We start from the raw sequence: 23,451 nt of genomic DNA on the forward strand, positions 1-23,451 counted from the left end.
GCACATTCGTTTGCTGGTTTTGAGCCCAAGTCCTTGCTTTTTATCCCCTGGTTGGGGATAGAAAACAGTTTCTAAAATACTTCTCTCTCTCTCTTCAGAGAGAAACAATGAGAAGATCAGGCAAAGGGAGGATTGCTAACCATGCACGGAAGATTGCTTAACTCTTTAGCACTTTGTTAGGGCTGGAAAAAAGGCTCAGCTGATTGTCGGAGGGAGCAGCAATGAAAGAAGCAGGCAAAGGGACAATCGCTTTGCTATCTCAGCTGATTGTCACTTCAGAAGAAAAGGATTTAGGGGTAGTGATTTCTCAAAATGGGTGGACAGTGCAGTCAGGCGGTAGGGAAAGCAAGTAGGATGCTTGGCTGCATAGCTAGAGGTATAACGAGCAGGAAGAGGGAGATTATGATCCCGCTATATAGAATGCTGCTGAGACCACATTTGGAATACTGTGTTCAGTTCTGGAGACCTCACCTACAAAGAGATATTGACAAAATTGAACGGGTCCAAAGATGGGCTACAAGAATGGCGGAAGGTCTTAAGCATAAAACGTATCAGGAAAGACTCAATGAACTCCATCTGTATAGTCTGGAGGACAGAAGGAAAAGGGGGGACATGATCGAAACATTTAAATATCTTAAAGGGTTAAATAAGGTCCAGGAGGGAAGTGTTTTTAATAGGAAAGTGAACACAAGAACAAGGGGACACAATCTGAAGTTAGTCGGGGGAAAGATCAAAGGCAACATGAGAAAATATTATTTTACTGAAAGAGTAGTAGATCCTTGGAACAAACTTCCAGCAGACGTGGTTGGTAAATCCACAGGAACTGAATTTAAACATGCTTGGGATAAACATAGATCCATCCTAAGATAAAATACAGAAAATAGTATAAGGGCAGACTAGATGGACCATGAGGTCTTTTTCTGCCGTCAGACTTCTATGTTTCTTCTATGTTTCTATGTCAGAGGAAGCAGCAATGAAAGAACCAGGCAAAGGGAAGATTGCTTCGCTAGCAGGAAGGAAGGAAGGAAGGAAGGAAGGAAGGAAGGAAGGAAGGAAGGAAGGAAGGAAGCAGAAAGAAACAAAGACATACAGACAGAAAGACAGAAAGAAATGAGCGAAGGAGGAAGAAGGAAAGGAAGGAAGGAGAGGGAGGGAAGGAGAGGAAGGAAGGAAGGAACGAAGGAACGAAGGAAGGAACGAAGGAAGGTCATCTATAGCCCTTAGACTTATATACCACTTCACAGTGCTTTTCCAGCCCTCTCTAAGTGGGTTACAGAGAGTCAGCCTCTTGCCCCCAACAATCTGGGCCCCCACTTTACCCACCTCGGAAGGACAAAAGGCCGATGGTCATAAGTCAAGGCCTGCCTGTAATTAAAAATGTAAAAAGAGAAGCGAAGTCCAGGGGGTGGGTGGGTCCAGAAGCTCAACTGAACAGGCTGCCAGTTGCAGGAGCCCTTTTAATTACGAGTGGTGAGTGACGTTCTCTGTTTGATACGTGCAGGAGAGCAGCGAGGGGAACAGATGGGGTGGAAACCTGCAGAGCCGAACTGCATTTAGCATCCGAATCAATGCCCTCTTTCACGTCCTGGGGATCCCCTCTCGGTCCTGCTCCCCCCCCCCCACATCCACCCAGCCTTTAAAGTTTGTAAACGGAGGTATTGAAGTCCCAAGGGGCGAAAACGCTTGAAATATGACCAGGGAGGGGTTTGAAAAGCCAGTAAGGCGGATTATTCCCACCACCTCTCCATGCAGTTTTTGATTGATTTTATTTTATTTCATTTTATTGGATTTGTATGCCGCCCCTCTCCGCAGACTCGGGGTGGCTAACAACAGTAGTAAAACAGCATATGACAATCCAATATTAAAACAGTTAAAAACCCTTATTGTAAAACCAAACATACATACAGACATACCATGCATAAAACTTTAAAGGCCTAGGGGGAAAGAATATCTCAGTTCCCCCATGCCTGGCGGCAGAGGTGGGTTTTAAGAAGCTTACGAAAGGCAAGGAGGGTGGGGGCAATTCTAATCTCTGGGGGGAGTTGGTTCCAGAGGGCCGGGGCTGCCACAGAGAAGGCTCTTCCCCTGGGTCCCGCCAAGCGACATTGTTTAGTTGACAGGACCCAGAGAAGACCCACTCTGTGGGACCTAACTGGTCGCTGGGATTCGTGCAGCAGAAGGCGGTCCCTGAGATAATCTGGTCCGGTGCCATGAAGGGCTTTTTTGGGATGCATGAGTCTTCAGAGCCGCAATTTTGTTTTGTTTTATTTTCTGGAAGGGTGGGACTTTTTCTCATTACATTTGGTCAAACATCTGGCAACTCCAAATCTCAACCAACCAATGCTCTGTCCTACACATTGGCAGAAAGAATCAGAACACCAAATACAAGCTGAATAGACAAGACCTTACAGACAACCCTCACTTGTTAAAAGACCTTGGAAGACTCATATCCAATGACCTAAATGCCAAAGCCCACTGCAACAACATCACCAAAAAGGCTTCAAGAGTTGTTAACCTAATCCTACGTAGCTTCTGCTCTGGTAATCTCACACTACTAACCAGAACATACAAAACTTTTGCCAGACCCATCCTTGAATGCAGCTCATCAGTCTGGAACCCACACCGCATTTCGGACAACAACACTCTCGAAAATGTCCAGAGATACTTTATTAGAAGAGTTCTTCATTCCTCCACTCGCAACAGAATACCGTACGCAATTAGACTTTCAATCCTAGGTCTAGAAAGTTTAGAACTATGTTGCTTTCAACATGACCTAAGCATAGCCCATAAAATCATCTGCTATAACGTCCTCCCTTTCAACAACTATTTCAGCTTCAACCACAACAACACATGATCACACAACATATACAAACTCAAAGTAAACCACTCCAAACTCGACTACAGGAAATACGACTTTAGTAACCGAGTAGTTGATGCATGGAACTCACTACCAGACTCTGTAGTATCATCTCCTAACCCCCAATATTTTCCCCTTAGACTGTCCACTGTTGACCTCTCCCAATTCCTAAGAGGTCAGTAAGGGGCGTGCATAAGTGCACCAGAGTGCCTTCCGCCCCCTGCCCTAATGTTTCTCTCTTACTACTATCATGTATATAAATATTGTTATGTCTTTGTGGAGGAGGAAGAGGAAGAGGAAGAGGAGAAGGAAGAGGAGGCAGAGGAGGAAGAGGAAGAGGAGAAGGAAGAGGAGGCAGAGGAGGAAGAGGAGGAGAAGGAAAAGGGGAAAGAGGAAGAGAAGGAGGAGGAAGAAGAAGAGAAAAAGAGGAGGAGGAGGAGGAGGAGAAGGAAGAGGGGGCAGAGGAAAAGGAAGAGAAGGAAAAGGAGGAGGAGGAAGAGGAGGAGAAGGAAAAGGAGGAAGGAGGAGGAAGAAGAAGAGGAAAAGGAGGAAGAGGAGAAGGAGAAGGAAGAGGAGGAAGGAGGAGGAGAAGGAAAGGGGGAGGAGGAAGAGAAGGAGGAGGAGAAAGAAGAAGAAGAGGAGGAGGAAGAGGGGGCAGAGGAGGAAAAGGAGGAGGAGGAAGAGAAGGAGGAGGAAGAAGAAGAAGAGGAAAAGGAGGGAGAGGAGGAAGAGGAGGAGAGGGAAGAGGAGGAGGAGGAGGAGAAAGAAGAAGAAGAGGAAAAGGAGGAAGAGGAGGAGGAGAAGGAAAAGAAGCTGTGCTTTCTCAGCTCCACTCCACTCAAGATCATCATATATTCATGGAGAATGAAAAAAAAGGGGGCTTAAAATGCATTTACCTTGTATGCAAACAGACAAACCCACCCCTCCCTGCATCAAGTCCTCTTTCCACATAAGCACTGGTGAATTATGAATGAAGGCTAGCGGCCCTTAAGTCCTCTGCTTATACATTTTTAAAAGCAACTTTCCATTTCTGATTATGATGTTCTCAGCCCTCAGATCGCCTTCAATTGCCAGAGAGGGAAAAGAAGAGCTGAACATATGCGGAGTTTCTCCATCGGAGGATGTTTCCAGATGTCTCTTCCGACGCTGCTGTCTTGCAGCCTCTCCAAATTTTCCAGGAGGGACCGAAGCAGCTGCAGTTGGAGCCAGGACGATGGGTTGAGAAATGCCAGCTTCCCTTCCGTCTGTTTGCAATATTGGTGGTTAAAAGGGTCTGAAGCTCTAGCAGAAGAACTGGAATGATTTTTGGAAAGAGTTACTTCTTATAGCAAGAACTATATATATATATACTGCTTCACTGTGCCCTCTCTAAGCGGTTTACAAAGTCAGCCTCTTGCCCCCAACAATCTGGGTCCTCATTTGACCCACTTCGGAAGGATGGAAGGCTGAGTCGACCTGGAGCCAGTCAGGATTGAACTGCTGGCAGGGGCAATGTAGAGTCAGCCTGCAACACTGCATTATAACCATTGCACCACAATGGATTCCTTCCTTCCTTCCTTCCTTCCTCTCTCTTTCCTTTCCTTCCTTCCTTCCTCTTTCTTTCCTTTCCTTCCTTCCTTCATCTCTCTTTCCTTCCTTCCTTCCTTCCTCTCTCTTTCTTTCCTTTCCTTTCCTTCCTTCCTTCCTTCCTCTTTCTTTCATTTCTTTCTTTCTTTCCTTCCTTCCTTCCTTCCTTCTTTCCTCTCTCTTTCCTTTCCTTCCTTCCTTCCTCTTTCTTTCCTTTCCTTCCTTCCTTCCTTCATCTCTCTTTCCTTCCTTCCTTCCTTCCTTCCTCTCTCTTTCTTTCCTTTCCTTCCTTCCTTCCTTCCTCTTTCTTTCCTTTCCTTCCTTCCTTCCTTCCTTCCTCTTTCTTTCCTTTCCTTCCTTCCTTCCTCTTTCTTTCCTTTCCTTCTTTTCTTCCTTCCTTCCCAAGGAAGCAGACTTATAGCAGACTTATATATCGCTTCATAATGCTTGACAGCCCTCATCATTGCATTGCCCCAACAATCTGGGTCCTCATTTTACCCACCTCAGAAGGATGGAAGGCTGAGTCAACCTGGAGCCTGGTGAGATTTGAACACCTGGCTGTGGGCAGAATCAGCCTGCAATATTTCACTTTAATCATGGCAGGCAGGCAGGCATGCTGGTGGGAGGGGAGGAAAGGAGGAAGGGAGGGAGGGAGGAAAGGAGGAAGGAAGGGGGGAGGGAGGGAGGAAAGGAGGAAGGGAGGGAAGAAAGGAGGGAGGGAGGGAAGAAAGGAGAGAGGAAGGGAGGGAGGAAAGGAGAGAGGGAGAGAGGGAGGAAAGGAGGGAGGGAGGAAAGGAGGAAGGGAGGGAGGAAGGAAAGGAGGAAGGGAGGGAGGATAGCAATAGCACTTACATATTGCCCTCTGTAGGTGGTTTTACAGGGTCAGCAAACTGCCCCCAAGAATCTGGGTCCTCATTTTACCCACTTCGGAAGGATGGAAAGGTGAGTCAACCTTGAGCCCATGAGATTTGAACACAAAACACAAGAAAGATAATCCTGCTTCTATCATTTTTCTATCTTTATGCTACCTATTTTTTTAAAAATAACCATAGCCTGTTGCATTTATGAAATGAATGGCCTACGACAGAGAAAACACATTTTTATTTCTGCATGCAACAAAAACGTTTTGAACTCCCTCCCAAAAAGATGGGTCGAAAAGCTCAATAAATTATGTGCCGCCGCATATTTTGAGCGACAGGGAGCCGCCGCAGAGAGAAAAAAGAGCCACATGGGGCTCCAGAGCTGTGGGTTGCAGATCCTTGAACGAGGCTCTAGCTCCCCCTAGTGATTAACCTGGAGCATTGTTGGATTGAGAGGTTTAGTCTCCCATCCCTGGAAATAGATTTTGGAAAATGGTGAGTGACAGGGAAAGCAACACAAGCGTCAGAGATGGCCGATAAATGAACTGGGCACTGTGACTTCATGGGATGGAAGCCTCCCTTTGTCAATCTAGAGCTGGGTGGCACAGTGGTTAGAGTTCAGCACCCTGCCCCAGCACCCATCTGTCCATCACATTGTCCAATCAATGCACCGTCCCAACTGGAGATGTCTCCCAGAAACACCCGTCCAGGTGCAGGGTAGAGTGACCTTGACTCTCAGAGAAAGGAATGTTATTTTGACTACATATCTCCTAATTTTTGCCCGTGTGAAAGAAAGAAAAAAGGAGGGAGGGAGGGAGGGAGGGGGGAAGGAAGGAAGGGAAAGAATGAAAGGAAAGAAGGAAGGAAGAAAGGAAGGAAGAAAGGAAGGAAGGAAGAAAGGAAGAAAGGAAGAAAGGAAGAAAGGAAGAAAGGAAGAAAGGAAGAAAGGAAGAAAGGAAGAAAGGAAGAAAGAAAAAGGAAGGAAAGAAGGAACAGAAAGAAAGGAAGGAAGGAAGAAAGGAAGAAAGGAAGGAAGAAAGAAAGGAAGAGAAAGAAAGAAAGAAAAAAGAAGGAAGGAAGGAAAGAAGAAAGGAAGAAAGGAAGGAAGGAAGGAAGAGAAAGAAAGAGAAAGAAAGAAAGAAAGAAAGAAAAAGGAAGGAAGGAAAGAAAGAAGGAAAGAAAGAAAGGAAGGAAGGAAGGAAGGAAGGAAAGAAAGAAAGAAAGACCCAACTGCAGCAAGATCAATTTTCTCATTTTCTTTCTTCTGGATTCTGTCTTTCCCTCCCCTTTTTCCAGTATAATATTTTTTTTTCTCCAATATAAAGCAAAAATATATATATAGTTATGAACACAACAGCGATGCTTAAAACCAATCATATATAAACTTTTCTTATTACTCCCTCAATGAAGGCTCTTATCTCTCCTCATCTAATTTTTTCTATTCATTTTGCACAACATTATCAATTCTTTAAAAATCTATGTAAAAATTCTTCCTCTCCATCTTACTATAAAAAGTTACATCAATGCAAAGAATAATAAGATCTCGTTTATCAAAATTTTAATATTGTATCATATAGCTAATTAAAAGTTCTCTCTATATATATCTCTTTAGTAAAAAAAAACCTATTCATAATATATCACCTACTTCATAAAATAAAGTTCGATATGTTTAAAATCTAAACAGTAAGTAAATTTTGTATTATATCATTATATAATACAAAATTTCACCAGAAGAGCCCTTCACTCCTCCACTCGAAACAGAATATCCTACGAAAATAGACTAACAATCCTGGGCCTGGAAAGCTTAGAACTACGGCACCTAAAACACGATTTGAGTATTGCCGACAAGATCATATGCTGCAACGTCCTACTGGTCAATGACTACTTCAGCTTCAACCGCAACAACACAAGAGCACGCAACAGATTCAAACTTAATACGAACCGCTCCAAACTTGACTGTAAAAAATATGATTTCAACAATTGAGTTATCGAAGCGTGGAACTCATTGCCGGACTCAATTGTGTCAACCCCTAACCCTCATCACTTCTCCCTTAGACTCTCCACGATTGACCTCTCCAGGTTCCTTAGAGGTCAGTAAGGGGCATGCATAAGTGCACTGGTGTGCCTTTCATCCCTTGTCCAATTGTCTTTCCTTTCTCTCACTTATCATATATATTTTCTTTCTTTCATATATCCTCTCCTCTGTTCTGTCTGGGTCCCCCCAGACGCCAACACCAACCAAAAAGAGTATCTAGACACACTGGTAAAAAGCAAAGGCAGTTTATATAATTCAACGCAAACACAGGTAACAAAAACTGTTCTTACAGACAGGAACACTATGAAGCTTCACAGAGGTTTCACGAAGGCCAGGCAATACAACAGGATTCTTGCTAGCAAAAACAACGCTGGAGATAATAAAACCCACGCCTCCCCCAAGTCTTCCAGACTTCTAGGCCACAAGCCAAGATCAGAGACGCCGAGAATCGAAGCAAGGTCACAGGACTCCTAGTTGATAACTCTCCACAAGACTGTAAGGGCGGGCCTGCCTTTTCAACCCTGCTGAGGAGAACCACACCCAAACCCAGCTGTTGCCAATTCAGGGATGGAAATACCTTTCTAATTGGCCCCGTCTTTGAGCTGCACGTCGCTGCCTCATGTCTATTATAGCCTGTGCGTCTTCATCCAATGAATCCAGGCTACTAGCTGGGGAGAGCCCCCCCCCGGGGGTCTCTGGCTGCTCTCCCTCCTCCTCTTCCTGACGTTCCTCTCCCCCCGTCTGCCTGGTCCTCCCCTTCCTGTTCACTGTCCTCCTCCTCTGGGCATGGATCCGGCAGAGGTCCAGCCGTTCCCTGAGGAGCCTCAGGCTGAATCACAACATCCTCTAAGTTCACTTTACCCTTATATATATTACTACATGTCTATTTTTCTTCCTATGTATTTGTGTATTGGACAAATGAATAAATAAATAAAATAAATATAGTGCTACCACCATTTCTCATCTTTGCCATCTGGCTTCCTTTTCCTTTTCAAAAGTTGGGTTAGCCCTCTGCCCAACCTGCAGAATGATAAAGTATTTCTTCTCCTGGGCTGGGGACCGAGAGAATCCTGCACCAGACAAGGGCTTGGCCAAGCTTTGATAAACCAAATTCTTATCAGATTGCGCCCTCTAGAGGAAACCGAGTCAATGCAACCTCAGCTTCTCTCCAAATACTGTACAGTGGTACCTCTACTTAAGAACACCTCTACTTAAGGACTTTTCTAGATAAGAACCGGGTGTTCAAGATTTTCCACTTAAGAACCAGAGCCCGGAAAAATTTCCCAGGAAACTTGAGAGCAGCACGAAGGCCCGGCCAGTTTCCTGCCATTCCCCTTTAATCCCAACCATCCCAGGCTTTTCTGGGCTGCCAGAGGAGGCTTTCGGTGACGCTCAAGGAGGCTTTGGAAGCCCAGAGCAAACGGAGTGTTTTCCTTTCTCTGGGCACTTGGATGAGGGAATAAGCCTCTGCCAGCACCCAAAGAAAAGAAACACTCCCTTCGCTCTGGGCAGCGACTGTCCTCCTCCTCTTCCTCCTCCTCCCTCCCTCCCTTCTCCCTCCCTCCTTCCTTTTCTCTCTCTCTCTCCCTCTTCTCTTTTTCTTTCCTCTCCCTTTTACTAACAATTAGGAAATGATCCACACACACATATATACAAACACACAATCCCAACTTCATGAACAGATAACAGCTGCAGGTGAAAAATGCTTCCCAAAGCTGTCGTCGTGATAAAACAGGATTCAGAAAATTCTGGCGACGTTTTGACAAAGTCCCACTCGTCATCTTCAGGCTGGTGCCCGCAGGCCTGTTTTGCCCCCGGTGGAATCTGCTGATGAAGGCTCCTCTGACCAAGAAGACATGAGTGACAGGGAGGAGGAGAGTATGGCAGACAGCTCAGAAGGAGATCAATTATCTAGATCCTCCTTGGATTCAGTACAAGAGTTAATGATACAGCCACGCATGCGGAGAGCGATGCATAGGCAACAACAACTGAGAGATTATTATCAAAGAAAATGAGGCCACCTGTGGTTGAGTGGGGCTGTGGTCATTAGTGAGGCTGCTATAAAGAGCAGCGTGTGGGTTTGGCCATTGTGGAGGATTATCTGATCATTGTGTTTCGTGCCTGCTTTGCTGACTTAGACCTTGGTGTGTTGCTTTTTCCCCGCTTTGAAACTAAAGCAGAGCAAAGAAGGACTGTGAATTGCCTCACAGCTGCAAGCTAAGTATCACAGAACTGATAAGGGACTTGTACAAATTACCAGTTTGTTTGGAGACGAGTGCTCTTTGCTATACCAAAAGAGGGCTTAGGTTAAGTGAATTTTCCTTATAAAGAACATTGTTTTGAATTTTCAAACGTGTCTGAGTCTGAAATTCGTATCTGAATTTTTGGGAGGATTCTACCAGAGAGCTCGACAGAACATATACCATTAACTATAACAAACCATCCAGCACAAACCACTGTAACAAAACCACAAAACGCAAGCGGACTGCATTCAGAACCGACGCCGTGACTCTCAGAAACATGTCTACGGTCCATCACCCCCTTTTTTTTTCTTTTTTTTTTAAATATAATTTTTTATTGATTTTTAAAAAATTTAACAATTCCCTTCCAAATCTCCTTCTACTCCCTTGCAGGTGCCTTTGTAAACGTCTTTTCGGGCTGCTCCAGTTCTCGCTACGGTAGCAAGCAATCTTCTCACGGTGCTGTCGTCTGAGATGCTTAGCCTGTCAGACTAGAAAGGAAAAGGCGACTTGAGGGGGGCAAACCAAAGCAAAGAGAGAGGAAAGCAGAAGAGAAGAAGGCATCAACGTTGGTGACCAACCAACATCACAAGACAAAGCTCAGCTGGAAGGTTGAGGGGTTTCAGTCTAGATCAGGGCATCTGCAAGTGGTCAGCGTTGATTCCCAAGGACCAGCAGGACTCGCCAAGGTAAATATTATTATTCTGATTGGTCACACAGTCAGTCAGATGTTTAGACTGGATTTGGCTTTATCTTTTTCCACCTATCAAGTCTTTGAATGATGTATCATCCCCAAAGTGCCATCCCCAAACCCCCAACACTTTACCCTTATATTATCTACGGTTGACCTATCCAGATTCCTAAGAGGTCAGTAAGGGGCGAGTACAAGTGCACTAGAGTGCCTTCCGTCCCCTGTCCTATTGCTCTCCTATATCCCCTATACCTTTCTTCTATTCCTATATCTCTTCTTCTATTCTTTCATTGCTCTCCTATATCTCCTATACCTTTCTTCTATTCCTATATCTTCTTTTCTATTCTTTCCTAGATATATTTTACTATGAGTATCTCCTCTATAACCTTCATCATGTATTTTACTATGTGTATTTAGATATATTTATTTTTATTATTTATTTATTACTTAGATTTGTATGCCGCCCCTCTCCGAAGACTCGGGGCGGCTATATACCCACTAAAACCCTCATTGTGCATTGGACAATATAAATAAAATAAAATAAAATAAAATAAAATAAAATAAAATAAAATAAAATAAAATAAAATAAAATAAAATAAAATAAAATAAAATAAAATAAAATAAAATAAAATAAAATAAAATAAAATAAAATAAAATAAAATAAAATAAAATAAAATAAAATAAAATAAAATAAAATAAAATATAATAAAATAAAATAAAATAAAATAAAATAAAATAAAATAAAATAAAATAAAATAAAATAAAATAACTGTTGAATAAGGCGCCTTTCATTTGATGTCCCTCTTTGGAAACCACCGCAAAGCATCTGTTTCTGGCTGTGTATGTGTGTGTGTGAGTGTGTGGGTGTGGGGTGGGGTGGGAGAGGGGAGGGGAGGGGAGAAAGAGAGCAAGAACAAGAGAGGAAGACGATCAAAATTGTTACAGGACTGGATGCCAACACACAGGCTTATTAGCTAAATTCGCCCTGTAGATCAAAGCCCACACATGGAGCACTCTGGCCTCCAGCTATTATGCTTTCAAATTTTTTTCCCTGAAAAAACCCCCAACAACCTTCTGACAGTGGTTCTGCTTTGAAAGCGCCCTTTCCTCCCCCACCCTCCGTTCAACTGTCCATCCCCAATTTGTTTTAAACCAAAGGCTGGCCCCTGCACAGAATTGTCCCAAGAGTTTTTGATGGTTAGGGTTAATTGACCCACCAAGATTTCAAGGAGAGAGAGACAGACAGACAGACACAGGGACACAGAGAGAGAGACAGAGACAGTGAGAGGCAGAGACAAAGGGGCAGAGGGAGACACACAGAGAGAGATGCACAGACAGAGAGAGAGACAGAGGCAGAAATAGACAGACAGAAACGGTCACAGAGGCAGAAAGAGACAGAGACAGAGAGAGGCAGAGACAGAAATACACAGAAAGAGGGGCAGAGAGACAGACACAGAAATAGAGAGAGAAGGAGCGACCCAGAGAGAGAGAGACAGACAGACAGAAATAGAGAAAGAGACAGACAGACAGACAGTGAGAGACAGTGAGAGACAGAGAGAGAGAGACAGAGGGAGAGACAGAGACCCAGAGACAGTGAGAGAGACAGAGAGAGATAGAGGCAGAGAGACAGAGACAGAAATACACACAGAGAGAAAAAGAGAGACCAAGAGAGGCAGAAATACAAAGAGAGAGGGGCAGAGAGACACATAGAAATAGAGAGAGAAAGAGACAGAGACAGAGACAGACAGAGAGACAGTGAGAGACCCAGAGAGAGAGAGAGACCCAGAGACAGAGACAGGGAGAGAGACAGAGAGACAGAGACAGAAATAGAGAGAGAAAGAGACCCAGAGACAGAGAGACAGAGAGAGAGACAGAGACAGAGATACAAAGAGGGAGAGAAAGAGACAGACAGACACAGAGAGAGAGAGAGAGAGAAGCAGAGAGACAGAAATACAAAGAGAGAGGGGCAGAGAGACAGACACAGAAATAGAGAGTGAGAGAAATAGAGACAGAGACACAGAAATAGAGAGTGAGACACAAAGAGAGAGGCAGAGAGACAGAGACAGAAATAGAGCAACAGAGACACAGTGAGAGACAGAGAGAGAGAAAGAGACACAGAGAGAGAGTAAACTCCAGACCCATCACTCTCACTGTGTCCCTCTTAAAAAAAAACCCTGAACCTAGAAGACCTCAAGGAAGATGGAACAAGCCCACCTCTTCAAGCCCATCAACCTTGCCCGACTCTCCACGGCAGGCAAGCGAAGTCTAAGAGGTCCTCGCTCGCTTGGGAGACCACCCAAGCAGATCCCCCGGGTGCCTCCTTCGTTCACCAGGGCACAGTCGCTGAGTCGAAAGCTTTCTGGGGAGCTTTGAACCTTCTGGTGAAGGAAGATGGTCACCCAATCTCAAGGCTCCTTTCCTGCTATAGCGCATTGCTGGACACAAGGCAGAAGGGAGAAGAACCAACCTATGGGGAATATTTTGCCCGGGACTGAAAGCTCCTAAAGAAAGTGCAAGGGGGGGGGTAGAATTGTCCTGTGTGTATATGTGTGTGAGAGAGAGAGGGAGAGAAAGAGGGGGTGGGTGGGTGGGTGGGTGGGAGGCGGGTGGGAGGCAAGAGAGGGAGCAAGGGAGGTGGGGAGCATTCATAAAGAAACACCCCTCCCCAACCTCTTCCCTCCTTCTCGGGAGCTCAAAGAAACCCAGGAGAAAGAAATGTTTGATAACACACAATACCCTTACAACTGCTTTAATTATGATGCTGACGATTACCCAGTCTGCACTTCAGACGAAGATAAAAGATTCACCAGACCTGCTTACAGGTAAGTTGAACTTTTTAAGCTAGGTGTGCAGGGATGTGCATAATTTGGGAGCTTGGGAAAATGTTCCTTCTTTCCTTCCTTCTTTCCTTCCTTCTTTCCTTCCTTCTTTCCTTCCTTCTTTCCTTCCTTCTTTCTTTCTTTCCTTCTTCCTTTCTTTTTTCTTTCTTTCTTCTTCTTCTTCTTTTTCCCTCCCTCTATCCCTCTCCTCCCTTCCTTCCTTTCTTCTTGCCTTCTTTCTTTCTTTCCTTCCTTCTTCCTTTCTTAGTTTCTTTGTTTCTTCTTTTTCTTTCTTTTTCCCTCCCTCCCACCTTCCCTCTCCTCCCTCCCTCCCTTCCTTTTCCTTTCTTCTTTTCTTTTTTCCTCCCTCCCTCCCTCCTTTCCTCTTCTTTCTTCCTTTCTTTTCCCTTCCTCTTTCCTTTCTTTTTTCCTTTCTTCTTTCCTTCTTTCATTTCTTCCTTCCTTCTTCCTTTCTTTTTTCTCCCTTTCTTTTTTTCTTTCTTTTTTCCTCCCTCCCTCCTCTCGCCTTCCTCCCTCCCTTCCTTCTTCCCTTCTTTTTCCTTTCTTCTTTTCTTTTTTCCTCCCTCCTTTCCTCTTCTTTCTTCCTTTCTTTTCCCTTCCTCTTTCCTTTCTTTTTTCCTTTCTTCTTTCCTTCTTTCCTTCCTTCCTTTCTTTTTTCTCCCTTTCTTCTTTTTCTTTCTTTTTTCCTCCCTCCTTACTTTCCTCTTCTTCCTTCCTTTTTTCTTTCCTCCCTTCCTCCCTTCCTCCCTCCCTTCTCTTTCTTTCTTCCACTATCCTTCATAAAGATCTCAGCAAGTGGTACCGAGACAAGATTAGAAACTTGATCGGGTTTTAGATTTTCTATTTTCGTAGGCGAAAATAACCAGCCCCTAAAATTTTTTAAAATAGCTCTTTGGGTGGAAAGGGCAAATGAAGGGAAACGTTAGACCGAGGTGTCGCATTTGGTTAGGTCAAAAAAAGAGTGCGTTTTGTGCTGCCGCGCACCTCCAAATCTAGACAGGGTTGTGGCTATTGAGACTCAACCCTGTCTCTTAAATCCCATTTTTTTCCCCACTTAATTTTGAACTTTTGCAACTCAATGCAATGCATTTTTGGTGGGTTTAAATTGACTACCCTGAGAATTTGCCTTCTCTTTCAATGTGAAGAAAGTTGAAAAAAAGAGGGTTTTTTGCAATTTTCATCCAAACAAAAATGAGCTCGACCGGCTGTTCTAACTCTTTAGCTGTTGCTTTTATGATTAAACTTCCTCTTGGGTAAACACATCACACCCTAAGAAGAAAACAAATAAGGATAATTTTTTAAAAAAAAAACCTCTAAAATAAAGGGTACTTTTAATTGTTAAGTTCCACCAGGTGGGATATTTGCATTGAATAGATTTGATTCATCCTCGTTGAAATTTATTCATCTTGATTAAAAATGTCTCTGCTAATGAAGCCAATGGGATGAAATTTGCTTGTTTTGTAATTCGCTTTTGCTCTCCAATAAAATAATGCACATCAAAGTCAGGGTGCAGAATCTGACCCAAATTCTCCCCCGCCCTTAAAAAATGCATTGAACCCTGGCAACAAACAATTTCTTCTCATGCCAAAGTCACAATCTTCTCCTATTCACAGAAGTTACAGCTACTTTGAGTTGATAAAGTGACTGGGTCTATATTTTTTAAAATAATCATCCCCCCCCCCTTCTCAACGGAGAAGAAAATACAGATTCCATCATAGAACAAAGCCACAGTCATGGTGACTTTTTTATCAGTGGAATATGCAAGCAAGATATTTATTTTTTATTTAAATAATAGTTATAATAATCTTCAGAGCTGTTGCCCCCCATTCGGCCAATATGCCTGACTAATCACAGACTTGCAATGGGGATTGAGAGAGAGAAGGCAAGACACTTGTATTTGGGAATAAAATTTAAAAGTCAGTTTTCTACCTGGAAACACCAAGCAAGAGAATGACTGGCTTGGCACATTTTTTTATAATGTACAGTATATTTTGAGGGGTATATAATACATGGTTCTCCTTTGATTGCTTTTATGGTTTTTTTTCCCATTTTAGAGTAGAGTAGAGTAGGGTAGGGTAAGGTAGGGTAGAGTAGAGTAGAGTGGAGAAGGGTAGAGAAGAGTAGAGAAGAGTAGACTAGAGGAATGGAGTGGAGTGGAGTAGAAATAGAGTAGAGTAGAGTAGAGTTGAGTAGAGTAGAGCAGAGCAGAGTAGAGTAGGGTAGGGTAGAGAAGAGTAGAGTAGAGGAATGGAGTGGAGTGGACTAGAAATAGAGTAGAGTAGGGTAGAGTAGGGTAGAGTAGAGTAGAATAGAGTAGAGTACAGTAGAGTACAGTAGAGTACAGTAGAATAGAGTAGAGAAGGGTAGAGAAGGGTAGAGAAGGGTAGGGAACAGTAGAGTAGAGGAATGGAGTGGAGTGGAGTAGAAATAGAGTAGAGTAGAGTAGAGTAGAGCAGAGCAGAGTAGAGTAGGGTAGAGAAGAGTAGAGTAGAGGAATGGAGTGGAGTGGACTAGAAATAGAGTAGAGTAGAGTAGGGTAGAGTAGAGTAGAATAGAGTAGAGTAGAGTAGAATAGAGTAGAGAAGGGTAGAGAAGGGTAGAGAACAGTAGAGTAGAGTACAGTAGAGTAGAGTAGGGTAGAGAAGAGTAGAGTAGAGTAGAGCAGAGCAGAGTAGAGTAGGGTAGAGAAGAGTAGAGTAGAGTAGAGGAATGGAGTGGAGTGGACTAGTAATAGAGTAGAGTAGAGTAGAGCAGAGCAGAGCAGAGTAGGGTAGAGAAGAGTAGAGTAGAGGAATGGAGTGGAGTGGAGTGCACTAGAAATAGAGTAGAGTAGAGTAGAGTAGGGTAGGGTAGAGTAGAGTAGAATAGAGTACAGTAGAGTACAGTAGAATAGAGTAGAGTAGGGTAGAGAAGGGTAGAGAACAGTAGAGTAGAGTAGAGTAGAGTAGAGGAATGGAGTGGAGTAGAAATAGAGTAGAGTAGGGTAGGGTAGGGTAGAGTAGAGTAGAGTAGAGAAGGGTAGAGAAGGGTAGAGAGAGTAGAGGAATGGAGTGGAGTGGAGTAGAAATAGAGTAGAGTAGAGTAAATAGAGTAGAATAGAATTTTATTGGCAAAGTGTGATTGGATATGCAAGGACTTTGTCTTGGTGCAGATGCTCTCAGTGAACATAAAAGAAAACATAAGTTCACCAAGAATCATAAGGTACAAAACCTAATCATAGTCCGTGTACAAATAAGCAATCAAATCACATTAGGAACCAGTCAATATAAATTGTAAGGGTACAAGCAACAAATTACAGTCATACCGTCATTTGTGGGAGGAGATGGGCAATGGGAACGATGAGAAGATTAATAGTAGTGCAGACTTAGGAAGAAGTTTGAGAGTGCTGAGGGAATTATTGGTTTAGCAGAGTGATGGCGTTTGGGGAAAAACTGTTCTTGTGTCTAATTGTTCTGTTTTTTTGGCGAGCTACCCAGGGTAGTTTGGGATTGAGTGACCTCTAAGTTTAATCAATCTATCCAATAATATTGCACTGGTGATGTTCCCTAGTTGGGTCATGAAAAGTCTGGACCCAGCTTAGAGAGCACCAAAGACCCCACAGTTCAACTCTACCTATCTACCTACCTACGTCTGTCTGTCTGTCTATTGTTCTATCTATCTTTCTATCCATCCATCCATCCACCCAACGTCCGTCTGTCTGTCTGTCTGTCTGTCTTTATCTATCTATCTATCTATCTATCTATCTATCTATCTATCTATCTATCTACCTACCTACCTATCCGTCCACCCACCCACCAACTACTTACCTACTTATGTCTATCTATCTGTCTGTCTGTCTTTCTCCATCTGTCTGTCTGTCTATCTGTCTTCGGAGAGGGGCGGCATACAAATCTAATAAATTATTATTATTATTATGTCAGTACAACACAGCAAATGAGATCACTATGCTGGATTTCGTATTTCATCACCAGCCAGGCGCTTCCCAAGCACCTAGGACTGCCTGATGTAGCGGCGAATTATGTTTGACGATCCCAGTAAAGCGGCCTTTTGCAATTGACAGGTGGAGATTTTGTCAATTCCGATGGTTTTCAAATGTCCACTGAGATTTATTTATTTATTTATTAGATTTGTATGCCGCCCCTCTTCGAAGACTCCGAAGATCCTTTGGCACTGTGCCCAGCATGCCAAGGACCACTGGGACCACTTTCACTGGCTTATGCCAGAGTCGTTGCAGCTCAATTTTTAGATCTTGGTATTTCACTAATTTCTCTAGCTGCTTCTCCTCAATTCTGCCGTCTCCTGGGATTGAGATGTCGATGATCCATGCTTTCTTTTTCTCCATGATCACAATGTCTGGTGTGTTATGCTTCAGAATTCGGTCAGTCTGAAGTCGGATTATTATTATTATTATTATTATTATTATTATTATTATTATTATTATTATCTAATCAGCAGATCAAGCTTTAAAATAATCATGGTTTGCTGCAAGATGTAAAGCCAGCTATGGTTTGATACAGTAAATTAAATGGAGTTCCACCTGGTCCCTTCTGTGTTTCAAGACTTGATGTTGCAACTGATTTGGAAGTTTCAAAAGCTATCTGGTTGAACTTATCAAGCTCCTGAGTTCAAACCTTGTTCAGTTCCTTCCGTTCAAGGAGACGCACTTAATCTTTATTACCGTAATCGCATTCAAGGCAGCATCCTCTGTGCCACGAAGCCTATGGAATTATCCCATTTTCTGAGTCTCTCTATATATCATCCCCTTCGCACCCAACGTGGTTGTGATGTCCTTAATTTTCTCATCTTTCTTTGGGCAGCTACATCGCCTTGATCGCCATGGCCATTCAGCAGAGTCCTTCCAACAAGGTGACCCTTTCCGGCATCTACGATTTCATTATGAAGAAGTTCCCGTACTATCGGACGAACCAACGAGCGTGGCAGAATTCCATTCGTCACAACCTGTCTCTCAACAGCTGTTTTGTCAAGGTAAGCCTGCAAGACACACCTGCCTTCTGTCCGTGCACTCAACCTGTTCTGGGTTGGGTCGTCCTTCCAACGTATGGTTGAGGGCGAGTTGATCTTGGTGGTCTGAGAAGAACTTTCAAATTAGAAACATAGAAGATTGACGGCAGAAAAAGGCCTCATGGTCCATCTAGTCTGCCCTTATACTATTTCCTGTATTTTATCTCAGGATGGATATATGTTTCTCCCAGGCATGTTTCAACTACAAAAAGATATTGACAAAATTGAACGGGTCCAAAGACGGGCTACAAGAATGGTGGAAGGTCTTAAGCATAAAACGTATCAGGAAAGACTTCATGAACTCCATCTGTATAGTCTGGAGGACAGAAGGAAAAGGGGGGACATGATCGAAACATTTAAATATGTTAAAGGGTTAAATAAGGTTCAGGAGGGACGTGTTTTTAATAGGAAAGTGAACACAAGAACAAGGGGACACAATCTGAAGTTAGTTGGGGGAAAGATCAAAAGCAACATGAGAAAATATTAGTTCCTGAAAGAGTAGTAGATCCTTGGAACAAACTTCCAGCAGACGTGGTAGATAAATCCACAGTAACTGAATTTAAACATGCCTGGGATAAACATATATCCATCCTAAGATAAAACACAGGAAATAGTATAAGGGCAGACTAGATGGACCATGAGGTCTTTTTCTGCCGTCAGTCTTCTATGTTTCTATGTTTCTAATTCAGTTCCTGTGGATTTACCAACCACGTCTGCTGGAAGTTTGTTCCAAGCATCTACTCCTCTTTCAGTCAAATAATATTTTCTCACGTTGCTTCTGATCTTTCCCCCAACTCACCTCAGATGGTGCCCCCTTGTTCTTGTGTTCCCTTTCCTATTAAAAACACTTCCCTCCTGGACCTTATTCAACCCTTTAACATATTTAAATATTTCGATCATGTCCCCCCTTTTCCTTCTGTCCTCCGGACTATACAGATGGAGTTCATCAAGTCTTTCCTGATAAATTTTATGCACCATTTTTGTAGCCCGTCTTTGGACCCCTTCAATTTGATCAATATCTTTTTGTAGGTGAGGTCTCCAGAACTGGACACTATATTCCAAATTACTCTCTGAGATGTTATTGTTGGGTTGATAGAAGAGAAAAGCTGTAGCTCAGAGTTGAACTATGAAGTCCTTGATGGTCTCTGAGCTTGGTTATGGTTATGTTGCAGATGTTTTATGACCCAACGAGGTAACACCATCAGTGCTAGAAGGGAATTGGGTTGGAAAAGTTCAAGAAGAGGATGGTTGTGGGGTCCTTGGTGGTCTCTGAACTTGGTGGTTAACTTACAGACCTTTCCCAACCCAACTAGGGAACATTATCTGTGCAATATTAGAGGATTGATTGATTAAATTGAGAGGTCAATCAATTCCAAACTACCCCTGAGTAGCTTGCAAGTGAAAAAGTAAAAAAATCATAAAAAACAGATCAAAGAAGAGCCACATTAGAGATTATAAACCAGAGAGGATGAATTTGAACATTCCAATCCCCTTACAGCATTTTTTTAAAAACAAAACAAAACTTTGGTAATTTTGGAGACAACCACGATCCTCATTTGAAGAAAAGGTGGAGGGAATGAATGGCTATTAAGTGGAGATGTTTTGAAATATAAGTTCAGTCATTTTATTTGAAAAGAGGAGAGAAAGAGAGAGAAGAAAGAGATAGACAGAAATAGAGAGGGGGAAGGGGGCGGGGGGGAGATAGAAAAAAAGAAGAAAGAGAGAGAGAGAGAAAGAAAGAAGGAAGGAAGGAAGGAAGAAAAGAGAAAGGAAGGAAGGAAAGAGAGAGAGAGAGAAAGGAAGGAAAGGAGAGGAAGGAAAGAAAGAAAGGGAGGAAGGAGGTAGAAAGAAAGAAAAGATAAAGGAAGAAAGAAAGAAAGGAGGAAAGGAAAGGAAGGAAGGAAGAGAAAGAAGGGAAAGAAAGAAAGAAGAAAAGAAGAAAAGAGAAAGGAAGCAATGAAGGAAGGAAAGAAAGAAAGAGAGAGAGAAAGGAAGGAAAGGAGTGGAAGGAAAGAAAGTGAGGGAGGGAGGGAGGAGGTAGAAAGAAAGAGAAGAAAAGAGAAAGGAAGGAATGAAAGAAAGAAAAGAGAAAGGAAGGAAGAGAGGAAGAAAGGGAGGAAGGAGGAAAGGAAAGGAAGGAAGGAAGGAGGAAGAAAAGGAAGGAAGGAAGAGAAAGAAGGGAAAGAAGGGAAAGAAGAAAGAAAGAAAGTATGTGTACGCAGCAGACTGAAGGGGCTATTTACCCTCCAAATGTCTATAATTAGAGTGCCTGGATCTCAGCAACTTGTCATAGCTGTTTATATGAGCCTCACCATCTAAGTGGTGGCAGATGTGGAGAAGGCAACATTCGCAGCCTACGTGCCGAGAGGTCAGGGACTCTGGGCCACAAACCAAAATGGGCAGCCGTGGCGGACAACCTCTGTCTATAAAGCTGGACCTCCACCTTCTGAGGTCACCACCATCCTCCTAGTTGGCCAGCCTCCTCTGAGCTCCAGTGCACGTCCAAAGGAACCTTCCTTCCCCACGGAAACCCTTGTAGATCCCAACCAGACCTTCATCTTTGAAGTTCGCAAATCATGATTAGTTTCCAGACAGGGTGGATGAGATCCAGTGAAGGGCTGCAAAAATGTTTACTACCACGCTGTGGGCGTGGCTTATTTTGTGGGTGTGCTTTACTAGCCATGTGACCAGCTGGGAGTGGCTTATTTATTTTTTGATTTGATTTGATTTGATTTGATTTGATTTGATTTGATTTGATTCGATTCGATTCGATTCGATTCGATTTGTATGCCGCCCCTCTCCGGAGACTCGGGGCGGCTAACAGCAATAATAAGACAGCATATAATAACAATCCAATACTAAAAACGATTAAAAACCCATTAATATAAAAACCAAACATACATACAGACATACCATGCATAAAATTGTAAAGGCCTAGGGGGAAAGGGTATCTCAATTCCCCCATGCCTGGAGGCAGAGGTGGGTTTTAAGTAGCTTACGAAAGGCAAGGAGGGTGGGGGCAATTCTAATTTCTGGGGGGAGTTGGTTCCAGAGGGCCCGGGCCGCCACAGAGAAGGCTCTTCCCCTGGGTCCCGCCAAGCGGCATTGTTTAGTTAACGGGACCCGAAGAAGACCCACTCTGTGATGATCATGTGACCAGGGAAGGTGCTTAAAGGTCATGTGACTGGCTTAAAGGTGGCCAACTTGACGTCACTCACGGAAAGGGTTTGGGGTAGGGTGCCTGGCTTCTCCTTGCCTTAGAGAGATACAATTTCCCCATCTATTTACTATGACTGAACATCCAAAATACCTGTATACTATTTAATTCTATGTATATATGCCATATGTGTACATACATATTACACACAAGCACACAAAAATATACACTGCTCAAAAGGGAACACTCAAAGAACACATCCTAGATCTGAATGAATGAAATATTCTCATTGAATACTTTGTTCTGTACAAAGTTGAATGTGCACAACAGCAGGCGAAATTGATTGTCAATCAGTGTTGCTTCCTAAGTGGACAGTTTGATTTCACAGAAGTTTGATTTACTTGGAGTTATATTGTGTTGTTGAAGTGTTCCCTTTATTTTGTTTTGAGCAGTATACTTTATCTACTATATAAAGTGTATATATATATATATATATATATATATATATATATATATATATATATACACGCACGCACGCACGCACGCACACACACACACACACACACACACACAGCTCTTCTAAAATTGTACACATTCAACCTCATTTACTGCGATAGGAAAAACATACCCAGAGCTCAGAAGGGGAAAAAAAGAAGAAAAAATTCAAAAATTTTCTACCGGTTCTGCATACCTGACCCAAACTTTTCTACCGGTTCTGCGTATGTGTCCCAAATTTTTCTACCAGTTCTGCATACCTGCATACAAACTTTTCTACTGGTTCTGTGTACCTGTCCCAAATTTTTCTACCAGTTCTGCATACCTGACCCAAACTTTTCTACTGGTTCTGTGTACCTGTCCCAAATTTTTCTACCAGTTCTGCATACCTGTCCCAAATTTTTATACCGGTTCTGCATACCTGTCCCAAACTTTTCTACTGGTTCTGCGTACCTGTCCCAAATGTTTCTAATAGTTCTGCGTACCTGACCCCAATTTTTCTACCGGTTCTGTGTACCTGTCCCAAATGTTTCTAATAGTTCTGTGTACCTGTCCCAAATTTTTCTACCAGTTCTGCATACCTGACCCAAACTTTTCTACTGGTCCTGTGTACCTGGCTCAAATTTTTCTACCGGTTCTGCGTACCTGTCCCAAATGTTTCTACCGGTTCTGCGTACCTGTCCCAAATGTTTCTAATAGTTCTGTGTACCTGACCCCAATTTTTCTACCGGTTCTGCGTACCTGTCCCAAATGTTTCTAATAGTTCTGCGTACCTGACCCAAATTTTTCTACCGGTTCTGCGTACCTGACCCAAATTTTTCTACTGGTTCTGTGTACCTGTCCCAAATTTTTCTACCGGTAGGAGCCCATCACTGATGAGACCCCTATTTCTGAAGGTCCATGATGGACAGCATGGCTGTTTTTCATTTTTTATTTATTTTATTTTTAACAAATCCAGGTTCCCCGGGCGGAAGGCAACGACAAAGGCAAAGGCAACTACTGGAGTTTTGCCACCGGCTGTGAATCGATGCTGGATTTGTTTGAAAATGGGAATTACAGGAGGAGGAGGAGGAGGAGTGTGAAGAGGGAGAAAAAGGGGGCTGGAGAACGAGGCCCCTTGCCCACGTTGCCTCCCTCCGAGGTGGCCTTTCCCCAGATCTCCTGTCCAGCTGAGACTTTGGAATCCCAACCGCTCCGATGTTCAGAGCCCGGTGAGTTTTTTCCAAGAGCTTCTGCCGCCAGCCAGCAAAGCCCAAACATCGGAAAATCTGACGCCGAAATTAAATTTAGCATTGATTACATTCTTTCGTCTCCAGACCCACTGCCGGTCCTGCGTTCCTCGTACCATGTGCAAGATAATAAATATCACCTCTTGGATGTTCCGCAGGTTCAGTTTTGGACATTATGAAAGCAGCCTGGGGGGGTGGGACAGAAAATGTCTTGCAGCAAAGCGAATTCCAGTTTTGGGAGATGTCCCCTGCTCCCCTCTGGGGTTTGAACCGTCTGTTGGGGTTTGGGGGGCTTGCTGGAGAAGACAGTGGGACTCCGGTGGGTCTTTGGCTTCTGGTGCCACGGGGGCATACAACGGCAGAACACGGCTTGGATTCTGGGAGGAGGGAATGGAATATTTAAAGGTGGACGGGACAGCAAAAGTAGGCCCTGCATGGATCGTGGGATCCAAGAAGTGA

The 23,451-nt window shown here is 43.4% G+C and overlaps 1 protein-coding gene across 1 annotated transcript; it reads left to right on the forward strand.

Annotated features, from left to right (window-relative positions):
* The first annotated feature begins 12,964 nt into the window (after nt 1-12,964).
* Nucleotides 12,965-23,171, forward strand: LOC139155811 (forkhead box protein L3-like). Its single transcript, XM_070731098.1, has 3 exons — nt 12,965-13,071; nt 17,907-18,075; nt 22,722-23,171. Exons 1-3 carry the CDS (start codon nt 12,965-12,967, stop codon nt 23,169-23,171), a joined length of 726 nt encoding a protein of 241 aa, XP_070587199.1.
* Nucleotides 23,172-23,451: the final 280 nt, after the last annotated feature.

The sequence above is a fragment of the Erythrolamprus reginae genome, unplaced genomic scaffold, assembly GCF_031021105.1.
Source record: "Erythrolamprus reginae isolate rEryReg1 unplaced genomic scaffold, rEryReg1.hap1 H_65, whole genome shotgun sequence".
NCBI classification, from domain to species: domain Eukaryota; kingdom Metazoa; phylum Chordata; class Lepidosauria; order Squamata; family Dipsadidae; genus Erythrolamprus; species Erythrolamprus reginae.

What these genes read in the sequence shown, in the direction of transcription:
- LOC139155811 (XM_070731098.1), top strand. Translation starts at nt 12,965, where the DNA reads ATGTTTGATAACACACAATACCCTTACAACTGCTTTAATTATGATGCT. An exon ending in TTCACCAGACCTGCTTACAG is followed by an intron (nt 13,072 to 17,906) that starts GTAAGTTGAACT and finishes TTCTTTGGGCAG; the next exon opens with CTACATCGCCTTGATCGCCA. An exon ending in TCAACAGCTGTTTTGTCAAG is followed by an intron (nt 18,076 to 22,721) that starts GTAAGCCTGCAA and finishes TAACAAATCCAG; the next exon opens with GTTCCCCGGGCGGAAGGCAA.